Below are 13,072 nucleotides of genomic sequence, written 5' to 3'. Positions count from 1 at the left end.
CAGTACCTATGTGGAGGGGCTGTTGTATATTCTGGCTTCTAGGCTTCTTCTCACATCTGGTCTTCCTAGCAGTGAGCTCATGAGAGAACACTGCAGATTATTTATAAGACCTTTTCTGTATCATGGGAGCCAGTGTCCCCTCCCTTCAGCCTGCTCTTCCTCAGACTGGGGAAACATTCAATTCACATATGTCTAAAACGTAAAAATGATAGGGAAAAGTTGAAGAGATACCATCCTACTCCTGCCCATCCCTCCCTGAGATTTTCAATGGGCTTCCTCCTTTATTGAGAAATTCTGAAAATAGAATGCATACAGACTTTGAATTCCAGTATAAAAATAGCACTTTATACCCAAAGATGGTTAATTTCTAAATATGTAAAACCAATCATTACACCTTGCTTTTCTATATTAAACATAATCGTTTTAGAAAAGAACACTTTGCTACCCAACTGTTACGGAATATATACACTTGAACCTCTTTAAACTGTAAAGATATTACAAGCTATAAAGTTTATTCTGTCAGACAAGAATAGACTGCTAAACCGCAGAAAGCAGAGAGTTATTAAAGTATAAAACATAACTTAGAGATAAAAAGTGGTCTTGACTTCCATTTGAATAGCAAATAGAGACTGTATACCTGGTAAATATAATATAACTGGTAATCTCTTTGAAATAGCAATTCTCTCTTATAGTTAGCTAAAGGAAATAGAGAACAAATAAAAGGGCAATGGAAAAAGGTAGCTAAAATTTATTGAGCACCTACTTTGTGCCAGGCACTGGATTAGAACATGTATTATCTCACTTAGCCCCCAACTCGTTGAAGTGCATATCAATGTTGTTTTTACTTACTGATAATTATGGCATAATTTTCGAGGCACGAAGACTTGGTCAAACAGCAATTCTTCCTAGAAGGAGGTGGTTGTTAGCCCAGCTCACAGCAGCTGGGGCTTGGGTCCACTGGCTTGATATAAAGGGATCTGGGTAGGGTACATACAGCATCTACTTCCCATTACTTCTCCATGTTGTTGCCCATTTAGATCTTGCTGTAGGACTACTAAACCCTGGTTGTGTTTCTGTGTCAGTAGACACCACATCTCTTGGGGCCTCATGAAATCAGAGGGCCATATCTAACCCAGATACCATCGCATCTCACCATCTCTCAGCCCCTTTGAGAGATGGGCTTCCTGGGCACTGGTTAGTAGTGGAAGAATTTTTTTTTTTGAAGTACACATTGTCCTGATCAGGATTTGTTCCAATCCTAAGCTTGATGCATTCACCTGCTAAAGCCTTTTCATGTACCCACACACACCAGCATACATCTGCACACGTGTGCACATACAGTTTACCTTCAGAAAGGAAATGTCTCTATTTTTTCCAAATGAAAAAACTTGGGCAATTATGGCATTACTGTCTGTTCTTATTTATTGTTATTAGGGTAAAAGTATTTTTAAAACTTATAATACCCATAATATGTATATATCTGACACGTCAAGTACTGACATGATCACATTATGGCTTTTAGCTCTGTTTCTGTTATAAGTAAACCCAGGAAAATTGGAGACTTTTAAGCAGAAAAAATATCAACTGAAATTACAAAAACAAATGCTTCAATTTTCAGAAAATAATTTTAGTTTTCTTAAGATAGTCCTAGTCTGCTAAGCATAGAGGGAGAAATTTTAACATAATGGAAAATAGAACATAGAAGGTTCTATTTTGTACTGAGATGAGTTGTTTCATTCTTATACACTTTATTTGTAACATTATCCACAGCATTTATAATTGAAATAGGGGGAACATTGTCTGCTCTGGTTTTATCTTTTGCCTCTGTCAGTTTGACAGCCTATTTAATTGTGAGAACTATAGTAGGACTCTTTTCTCTTTCTTTTACTGGACTTAGTAATATTGCATCAGACTGAATAAAATTATTTGCTCAAAGCTGTCACATCCATGTTTAAGAAATACATTTTAACTTTTTGCCTTTCTATCTTATCTCTTTTCTTCCCCCTTCTGAAGTTAAACTCCCAGAGAAGAAAAAAACACTGTGATAGAAATTAGTAGCCGTACATAAGAATGATACATTGGACTTTGGGGACTCTGGGGGAAAGGGTGGGGGGTGGCGAGGGATAAAAGACGGACACATTGGGTATAGTGTATACTGCTTGGGTGATGGGTGCACCAGAATCTCAGAAATCACCACTAAAGAACTTATTCATGTAACCAAACACCACCTGCTCCCCCAAAACCCATTGAAATACAAAATAAAAATTTTAAAAAAGAAATTAGTAGTTAATAGCCATTACTACAATCTGAGTTTAGTCAGAAGAAAACTTGCAAAGCTCTGCACTTATTAAATGTTTCCATGTTCACAAGTTATACAGAATATTCTTCATCATCCACACACACACACACAGAGTCAATCAAAGATGAACACCAACTTCCAAATAAATCTAGCCAGAAATACAAATATTATTCTTCTAGAGATACTATCCATGGATGGAGCTACTGAAAATAGAAGTGCCACTAAATATGGTGGATATCTCTCTAAGAACAGAGAGAGAGCTCTAATGAATATATTTACACATAGATGGAGATTATTTTGTGGAATATAGTGGTCATCTACCTTTCTGTGTGAGTCAAAAGCCACAGGCATTAGACTTTTTATAAGAGCCTACTGGTTTCTCCTATTATTCTAAACATTATTCATAAACAGTGCTAACTTGTTGAATTGCATTTCAGTACTAAGAAATGCAACCCAGAGGCTCCCAGGGGCATGTATATCTTTGAAAGCACGAAGTTCTTTGGTGTGTCTTTGGTGAGCAGGTGTCTTATGTGCGCTTTGGAATGCACGCAAGCCTTCCCGAGAGCAACTGTGACCACAGTGCTGTTATCCCCCGTTAAAAGCAGGTTCCAAGCCACTTGAGACAACAGCAGCCTTTCCATTTCTACACAGAAAGCGAGGTCTGCGCACTAATTGAACATTTGTCATCAAAATAGTCTTATTTTGAAACTTTAAAATGCCTCTGTGCCCGGGGATTCACTGTCTGGAAAAATGCATTTTAAACATTCTAAGTACAGGCAATCGAATTTCCATCCTACCCCAAACAGACAAGGTGGCTCCACTGAGTCTCTGATGGACCCCACTTACCTCTAGGTCTACCTGGGAAGCTCTTTTTAACTTCAGTTAAAAGTGCATAGCTGTGTTTGATGTTAGAATTTGCTCCAGAATGTTGTTCATATTTGTTTCTGGTGGGCCTAGTACTGCTTCAAAAGCAACTTCTACTTAAGAATCTGCTTTAAGTGTGTCATCAGGCACTGAGAAATGTGATTTGTTTCTCTTCTTTTCTCTCAGGAAGCTGACAGCTGGGAAATTATAGAAGGGCTGAAAATAGGCCAAACCAATGTCCAGAAACCAGACAAACATGAGGGCTTTATGCTGAAGAAAAGAAAATGGCCTTTAAAAGGCTGGCACAAGGTAACATTTTTATCATATTCAGGTTCAGATCGTCTTCATAAATAAAGAAGATCTTATTTGCTATCATGAGGTGGGAAACTAAGAATATGACTCTATGCGTAAAACTAGCTTTTTTTCCTTTTTTTTGAGACAAGAGTCTTGCTCTGTTACCCAGGCTGGAGTGCAGTGGCATGATCTCAGCTCACTGCAGCTCCACCTCACAGGTTCAAGTGATTCTTCCACTTCATCCTGCTGAGTAGCTGGGACTACAGGTGCACGCCTCCATGCCTGGCTAATTTTTTTATTTTTAGTAGAGACAGGGTTTTAGCTTATTGGCCAGGCTGGTCTTGAACTCCTGGCCCCAAGTGATCTGCCCACCTCAGCCTCCCAAAGTCCTGGGTTTACAGGTGTGAGCCACCACACCCAGCCATAAAACTAACTTTTAAGGCCTTATTTTAACCACATGGATTGTAGTCTATTATACTTAACAGAGACAGAGATCTGGAATATACATATGGAGGGAAAAAAATATGTGATATTTAAAATCCAGTTTGTATATATTGTTGTCTGATTTACTTTTTTTACTTAAATTAGTATAGATAAGTTCTCATTAAATACTCTTTGAAATATGAGGTATTTTAAATGCATGCATGTATCACTTTGGATGGATCTATATTATATATCCCACTGCTATCGAACTAATTCCCTCTTGCTGGATATGTAACATATGCCTCATTTTTTACTATCGTGATGTGATGAATATCCTTACACATGGACTTCTATTTAGTTCTTTGGGATAAATTCCTAGAATTATTGTTACCAGTACAAACTACAGCTGGAAAATCACTGATCCCAGAAGTTTGTTACTGCTCTTTAAAGTCTGCAGTTTATTCCTTTCCTTCCTCGCAATATCCTTATCCTATCTCTCAGTTTTAATGATGGAGAAAATATTTTTTACTGCATTTTACCATTACCCAAGTAGCAAGGATTCTGTCATACTAAGGAGGAGAAAGTTGCCAGATATTTTCAGTTTAAACTCTTTTTTTTTTCTTTTTTTGAGACAGAATCTCACTCCGTCACCCAGGCTGGAGTGCAGTGGTGCAATCACAGCTCGTTGCAACCTCCACCTCTCGGGTTCAAGCGATTCTTCTGCCTCAGCCTCCCTCCCGAATAGCTGGGACTACAGGCGCACGCGACAATGCTTGGCTAATTTTTTTTTTTCCTGTGGTATTTTTAGTAGAGGTGGGATTTCACCATATTGACCAGGCTGGTCTCAAACTCCTGACCTCATGATCTGCCTGCCTTAGCCTCCCAAAGTGCTGGGATTAACAGGCGTGAGCCACCGCGTCAGTTTAAACTCTTTAGTGGGCCACCCAGTATCCTCTTTGAAATCAGTGGAAGAATAAATCTATATACTTGGCACATCTGCACGTGGATTTCATCTCAGGGCAGATAAATTTATTGGCCCAAATGGCCAGTGGTGGTTGCCCATTGGCTCAATGCAGGGAGGTTGTGTATGTTAACTTCCTTGAGGAAACATTTTATGTGTTTTAAGGGAAAGACTTAAAAACGAACACATGGGAAATGTTGCCCCGGTCCCCTGTCTGTGAAAGTGCCTTCTTCCTTGTCAGAAACTATCTTTCCTGAACCCATAGTATTATCATAGGGCCAAGGACTTGTCCTCACTGTTGTTCTTCCTGAGATTTTCGCCAACTGGCCATCCTCCTTCCTAAGTTCTCCGTTGCCTTTCATTCTGACCTTACCCCTTTGTGTTTCCCCAAATTGATGGCCTTGCTAATTCCTTTCCTTATGATATGCTATAAGTGATCTCTGCTGAAATTCTTTGATAGACAGACATGGAAACACAGGAAAAAGCGGTCAAAGAAACAAATTTTGTATGAATTGCTAACTTTAATTTAGCACTTTCAGTCCATGTTTCAGCAAAACCGGCTGTGGTTTGGCAGCAACTTTCTAGACCGTGCCTTTGAACATTTTGCTACATAAATAACAGGAAGGCCTGCTTTGCATTGTTGTCTTTTCTCCTGATCTCTGCAACCACCATGTGTTTATTCAGATGTCAGCCCATTTGATTGACCAAGTTAAGGGCGACTGATTTTAATCAAGTGTTTTTCAACTGTAGAGACTTTTTTCCGGTGCTTACTTGTTGTCCTGCAGAACCTGAAACAAAGGGGTTACAGTGACCTTCTGTGAGTCCTATGCAGAACTCACAGGGATGCTCTGTGTAGAACTCATAGAAGGCCACTCACTGTACTCACAGAAGCAGATCCCGGGTCCTGACTACCTGCCGTCTCAGCAGCTAAGAGGTTCCAAATCACATACAAACTTTCCAGCAGAGTAATTTTCCAGGAGCAGAAAGATTCCTTGCATCTGTAGAACTAGAGGGCACAGGACCCATTCTTTGACCGGGCCCTGGGAACTGTTTGTTCTCTTGTGACTTGCCCATGGAAGAAAAATCAACAGCTGAGAGTTCCTGAGTGTTTGTAGAGCAAAAATGGGCAAATCCAATCAGACTGGACTAGGATTATCTTGGAGGAGACAAAAATTGCCAAAAACCTCTCTTTTTTTACCCTTAATGTAGTTCAGAAATTATTTTCAACCTCTTTGATTAATGGTAGAATGCAAACATTTGCTAAGTAGAGATGCAAGCATATTGCTAAGCCCACTTAAATTTTCCAGATAATTCATTATTCATAGATTCAGTCCATTGGCTTCTGTAATGGACATGAACATTTTCAGGAATTATCTGTGGTATCCAGGGAAAATTCAGGAGTACGTTCACGGTGAAAAATTCCCTGTAGACCTGTATAGAGCTCCTTATATAGTCACTGTGATCATTTCTCACTTTGAAAAACATCCCAATGTGGTTCATTCAGAGGATTGTAGCTTCAGGTCCTCAGATTCCTTCTCTGTTAAGAAAAATCATGGTGAAAAGAGTCCATCCCCATTGGATTATGTATAAAAGAATCTTGATGGTTAACAGTATGGAACTAGAGCTCTTATCTCCTTGCCATTTAATGTGACTGACTGTGGCCAAATGCACTGAATCCAGATACATTAAAATGATCAAACATATTGATTAATAAATGCCAAGCAACATTAGACCCACATTTGTGAATGTTTTATATAATTCAAAATATAGACAGTAACTGGGGGTGTTTGGTTCTTGCAGCGTTTTTTTGTCCTGGATAATGGAATGTTAAAGTATTCAAAGGCACCACTTGATGTAAGTAGCACACAGGACATGTTTCAAAGATTGATTTTGAATTCTGCTTGAAGTGACTAAACACTGTAATTGTACAAGCCTTGTGCCATAGTTACCAGCTTTGTGCATGTCTGGGCCTGTAAGATTTCACAAGCTCCCAAACCTCCTTGTTCTAAAGTGTTTCAACCTAGTGCATGAAGATTTAACTATTTTGATATGTGTTATTAAAAACAGAAGCTTAAACCTTAAAAGTGACGCATGAGTAAAATCACCTTCTGTCACTTGGAGAGAAAACCCAAATGGGCTTTTTTCCTGCATCTCCCAATAAACTCTGCTTTATGTGTGCTGCTTTGTTCTTGTCAATGTCCTTTTAAAAACTATCTTACAAATCTTATTTCTACATCATACGTCTTTTTATCTTGGAGATCCCAATTCACAAAAATTATTCCAAATTGTTTTTATTTAGTATACAAAGGAGTAGTTTGCATGTAACACTGGAAAATTCCTTCCTTCATCATTGTGGTGTAGGGGAAGTAACAGAAGTCTCAGGTTTCAGTTTTGTCCCCATCTCTGCCATTGAATCAGCTATGTCCTTGATCAGAGGAGCAGCCAGAAGGAAGAGCCGACTGCTCCCTGTTTTCTGGTCCCAGCTGCCCCATTCTGCCTCAGCAGCTGTCTGCCAGCTGATTACTCAGGGATGTTCTGTGTTATAGGTCAAAGATTGACCGCAGTTATTTTAGGACCACTAAAGATGGGAGAATATAAGCTGTGCAATCTAGAATTATGAAGAATTAGCATTACATTCTATGCCAAGACAGGAATAAGATGAATAGTCTTATTTATAAAAATTGGTGTGAAGTCATTTCAACATCAACTATCCTAGAACCTAATCCATAGAACCTTAACTATTTTCTGTTTGTTAAGGAGTTATATGTAGTATTCCACTTCCCATAGATAAGTTAAAGATTACCTTGAGTTCACTTAAATCCAGTACAGAAACATCAAATCATATATCCTTTCAGCCTATTTACTAGTCTTTTGATTTCAGATTCAAAAAGGAAAGGTCCACGGGAGCATAGATGTCGGACTGTCAGTCATGTCAATTAAAAAGAAAGCTCGAAGAATAGACCTTGACACAGAAGAGCACATCTATCATTTGAAGGTGAAATCACTTTTCAACAGTTTCTCTGCCATTATCAGGGGAAACCATTTGCTACACCAGTGGTAGACAGGAGAGTGATTTTACAATTACTTTCTCCACTTGTTCATTGTTTTAGGTGAAATCCCAGGACTGGTTTGATGCATGGGTATCCAAACTGCGACATCATCGGTTGTATCGTCAGAATGAAATTGTGAGATCACCAAGAGATGCTAGTTTTCACATATTTCCTTCAACTTCCACAGCTGAATCCTCACCAGCTGCTAATGTTTCTGTAGTGGATGGAAAGGTATGATTTTGTTCTATAAAAACCAGCCTGAAAATTGCTTAGAAAATTATGCAAATTTTGGCCAGGCACGGTGGCTCACGCCTGTAATCCCAGCACTTTGGGAGGCCAAGGCGGGGGTGATCACCTGATGGCCAGGAGTTCGAGACCAGCCTGGGCAACATGGTGAAAACCCCATCTCTACTAAAAACACAAAAATTAGTCAGATGTGATGGTGCACACCTGTAATCCCAACTACTCGGGAGGCTGAGGCACAAAAATTGCTTGAACCTGGGAGGCGGAGGTTGCAGTGAGCCACGATTGTGCCACTACTGAACAGCCTGGGCAATAGAGCAAGACTGCGTCTTAAAAAAAATAAATAAAATTTTAAAAAAAGAAAATTATGCAAATGCATAACTGAGTCTCATTTGGGAAAACCAGAAAGAGGAGGTTTGCTTTGTAAACTAACACTCAGAAGACAGCAGTGACATTTGGCATGAAAGTTAATTGCAAGTGTAAATTAGGCAGAAATGTGGATCACCAAGAGAATTAGCAGTTATTTTTCCATTTTATGAATGGACTACCTTCTGACTTTATGTGGCTTTGTAGGAATACTAGGAAGTAAGTTAACATTTATTTAATCAACATTCAGAAATCAGATGTCTTCCTGGATGGTAATAAGAAGATCTCAAAATCTTGAAAATGAAACTTGCTTTGTATCTTGACCTATAATACATACATGAGAAGCTATGAAATTTCCCCATGAAGTTATTGCATGTGAGCTCAAGAATGTGACAGTAGTATAAGTAGTAGCCTATTTAAGTGATCAGGCACTGTGTTAAGCATTTGGCACTCATTCCTCTCTAATCTTTCAAATAACCAAAGTTTAGAGACAGGAAAAAATTTGTCCAGAAGTGACATAGCCATTAAACAGCTGAGCCAGGATCCAAGTCCATGTCTGTTTCCAAAATCAGTGCCCTTTCTATTTTGACCAGGTGCCAGACTAATGGGAGGCTGACCTTGTTCTCTGGGCTGAAATAAGAGTTCACTTCTGTGTTGATGAAAAGCAAGAGATGTTGTTTGTTAAAAAAAAATCAAGGTTAAGTCAACAGACATGAAAACAGCTGTTTCTGCCTTTGATTCAATGATTAAGTTTCCTGAAACCTAGCCCTACTGCACTGTGCAGGGGTGCGCCAGCTTTACACTCAGCACCTGAAATTGAGGGCAGAGAGGGTGAGGAAGCTGGCTGCCACAGTATGTTGTGTTCAAGAATATTCCAGTGAAGACTCTGCTTTTCTTTATTTGCTTACACAGGAATGTATGTCATACATAGGTCCAAGTGTCCTTTGCAAACCACTGGAAAACCTCCTAGAGTAATTGCAGTACTAACCAAATCAGATTAAATGAAACATTACTATATTCAGTTTTTGTTATTTTAATGGCAATTTTCATTAGATCCTATTAACTATGTTAAAATTATCTCAAACCTTACATTATTTATTTTTTTTCTGTTTTTTATTTGTATTTATTTATTTATTTATTTATTTATTTATTTATTTGAGACACAGTCTCACTCTGTCACCCAGGCTGGAGTGCAGTGGTGTGCTTTTGGCTCACTGCAGCCTCCTCAACCTCCTCCTCCTGAGTTCAGTTGATTAACCTGCCTCAGCCTTCTGAGTAAGCTGGGATTACAGGCACCTACCACCACACCCAGCTCATTTTTAGTAGAGACAGGGTTTCACCATGTTGGCCATGCTGGTCTCAAACTCCTGACCTCAAGTGATCTGCCCACCTCGGCCTCCCAAAGTGCTGGGATTACAGACCAGATTACACACCTAGCCTTAAACCTCACATTATTCCATTCTGGTTGCAGCCTTGCCAAGGACTGTTTAATTATCTTTTTTCTAGGAATAGGGTTTTGGATTAACCCTAATACCAACCAGTTCAGAAATAAGAAAGGGAGCGAACCATCTGGTCAGGGCATCAGGAAGGTTGGGAACTTACAGATGCCCAAGATAGTGCCGAGTTTCTTTGGCCTCCTGTGTTCTCACCAGAGGGCAGACTGAATCCTAGATTTAGTCCACATTAAATGAGAAATGTATTCCAAATAGATCTTTAAAAAATATACATTTTTTATTCTTTGGTTCATCCAGCTTTTGCCTACATCATTGGCACAGAGTATTGATGAAAATATATTATTTTTATCTCCTATGTATTAAATTTATTAAAATATTTATTAAATTTATTGATGAAAATATGTTGTTTTCGTCCCTTATTTATTAAATAACTTGGGTGATATCTGAGAATGGAAGACTAAAATCAAATCCTCCCCACTGTTTGACTTGAAATAAGAAACTTCTTCAGCTCTGGTTTTCAAAACAGATCTATTACTCTGGTTAATGACATACCTCTAAGATCTACTCAGTGAAAGATTTCCATTACATTTATCAAAATGCAATAAAGAGTAAAAAGAGCTTTTTATCACTTTGCCTGCCTTCTACATATCAAATTATGAGACTCCTGAATGTTAATTGGTTTGTGCCCCTCTGTGGGGAATAAATAAGCCTGGGTTTGCTAAGAATGTGCGTCATTCAGTTTGTAATGATTTAGAAGAGACACAATTCAGTTGTAGTTGAATATTAAAGTCAACTATAAAGTTTTAAAATTATTTCAGTTTTTTAAGAAATGTTTCTTCTTTTTTCACTGTTTCCTGCAGTCACGTTAGTATCTCTATACTTAATACAATTTTCACTTATTTCACATAAAATCTTTTAATGAAAAGTCTATAGATAATAACTTTAATGGAAAGCTATGGATAATAACTTGCCAAGACTGTCTTTTTATAAATAATTTTCAATATGAATTCAAGGCATTGCAAGGTTGCTTACTGGTGGATAATGTATTTAAGAATCACATGTGGTTGAGGAGACCTTGAGTGGTCATAAGGGTGCAGAAACCTTTTGGAAAGGAAAGACTTAAATCATGAGTTGAGAGTACTGCCGTAAGGACACTGCAAATACAACTTACTGAGTGATTAAAAATTACTGGGAATTTGAGTTGGCAGGTCCTTGTGACTATGAGATACAACACACTTAAATGTTGTCCTTCACTGAATGATGGAGATGGCAACTTAACGAGAGGTTGTTGTTTAGGAATGTCGCCCTCACTAAGCACAAACCACATTAAGCCAAGAAGCTTCTTCCATGTTTTGAGGGTGCATTTTCTTCCTTTCTTTGTTAATACGGCTTGAGGATACTTGTATTTTTTTAATCATTGAAATGTACTGTTTCATAACCATACTTTGTTTGCCGTAGATGCAACCAAACAGCTTTCCATGGCAGTCCCCTTTACCATGCAGCAATAGCCTCCCTGCAACCTGCACGACTGGCCAGAGTAAAGTGGCAGCCTGGTTACAGGACTCGGAAGAGATGGACAGGTGTGCGGAAGGTTAGTTCTTTCCCTGTGTGGCCTGAGAGTAAGCCAAAACCAAACAAGAAACAAAACCTAACGAGGTGAATTATGAGTGCTACATCTTTGACCCTGATTGTCTTGATCGCCTTGACCTTTCCTTGCTCTTACTTTTTCTCCTCCTTGTTCTTATCTTTATGCACCAGCTCCTTCTCTCTGCCATGACTCGGGCTTCTTACCTGCCAGTTCTCCTGCACCCTCACAGCAGTTGAATGTGGTTCTTGCCTTCCCCCTGACTTCTACCCACTTCAGCCTTCTCTCCTTGTCTCTTCACCAGTTCCTTCTGGCTTCTTTAGCTCTGGAACCTGGGGCAGTCACACAGAAGAGCAACCCCCGAGGAGAGCCTATGTTGCCCACGGCCCCAGAATCACTGCTCTGTCTTCCTCACTAGGTCACTTCCACAGCTGCCTTCTCTGCTGCTCTGTCTTGTGCATGGAGCAGGTGTATGTCAACTCGGCAATAAATGGCAAAGTTGTGAAATGCTGCATCTTATATCCACAGTTACCTTTTAGTGTGCTCCACTATGGATCAGTGATTCAATATTCTGAGCCAATACCTGATTCCCTCACGCTGCCATCTCTGAGCCTCTTCATCTCTTCTTACCTTTACCTCCCTCGTAATTAGCCAGAGCACAATGGTTCAAACTTGATGTACAGACCATTTCCATTCTATGAGAGTTTTCATTTGACCTTCAAAACTGAGAAAAACAAGGGCAATGCAGAGAGTGTTTAATAAGTCTCAATTAGTTTATTTTTTTAGATGATCCTAAGATGATATTGGGCCTGTTTTTTTCCAGATTATTTTTCCTTATAAAATTATAATAAAAGCAGATATTAGGTCACTTTTTTGTGTTCTCACTTAAAAAAATTAAAATTTGGTAATCTATGTTAGTGCTCCAACCAAAAGAATTTTTTCTTATTCTACTAGCATGTGGACTCAAAGTATGCAGCATTTTTTGTCATTTTTATCAGCTTTCTGAGATACCCACATCGCAGACTTTATGTGAAAGTATGATTTCCTCTCTTTCTTATTGTAAATAATAGAAGTGACAAAGAATGATGTAGCATGGTCCATATGAAGGCTGTAGCAGGGTGATGAGACACACACAATAAGTATTCCTTACAGACCATTTCTGGCTTTCATAGAACTTTCTCATCTATCATCTCAGTAAGCAGGTAGGAGAGCTAAATACTACTATCACCACTGACAGATAAGGAAACTACAACTGAAAAATCTAAATTGATGTCTCCTTACCCTTAATTTGGGTCCTTGGCCTTAAATTGAACTGTTCACAAACTTCTGTTTTCATTCTGTTAGAAAAAAGGTGGATATAATTTTGATGGTTTTCAGCCCCAATTCCAGATTTCTGTGCTTATATAGCACCATTTATATAGAATAATCACAATTATTAGAGAGTATGAATGTAATATTTGCTAGATAGAAAGCTCGAAATGAAAATTTTAGTAACTGACCACAAAAATAAGAAAAGTAACTCAATTTTTTTTT

At 38.7% G+C, this 13,072-nt stretch overlaps 1 protein-coding gene across 1 annotated transcript in view; it reads left to right on the top strand.

Annotated features, from left to right (window-relative positions):
- OSBPL6 (oxysterol binding protein like 6) overlaps window positions 1–13,072 on the top strand; it is a 206,852-nt gene that overhangs the window by 136,877 nt on the left and 56,903 nt on the right. Inside the window, exons 5-9 of the mRNA XM_017868256.1 lie at window positions 3,350–3,472; window positions 6,642–6,695; window positions 7,723–7,836; window positions 7,952–8,122; window positions 11,413–11,545. Coding sequence (XP_017723745.1) covers window positions 3,350–3,472; window positions 6,642–6,695; window positions 7,723–7,836; window positions 7,952–8,122; window positions 11,413–11,545 — 595 coding nt within the window. The remainder of the gene's footprint in view (window positions 1–3,349; window positions 3,473–6,641; window positions 6,696–7,722; window positions 7,837–7,951; window positions 8,123–11,412; window positions 11,546–13,072) is intronic.

This window comes from Rhinopithecus bieti, unplaced genomic scaffold (genome assembly GCF_001698545.2).
Source record: "Rhinopithecus bieti isolate Rb0 unplaced genomic scaffold, ASM169854v2 scaffold_3062, whole genome shotgun sequence".
NCBI classification, from domain to species: Eukaryota; Metazoa; Chordata; class Mammalia; order Primates; family Cercopithecidae; genus Rhinopithecus; species Rhinopithecus bieti.
This window is presented reverse-complemented; position numbering and strand designations above follow the sequence as displayed.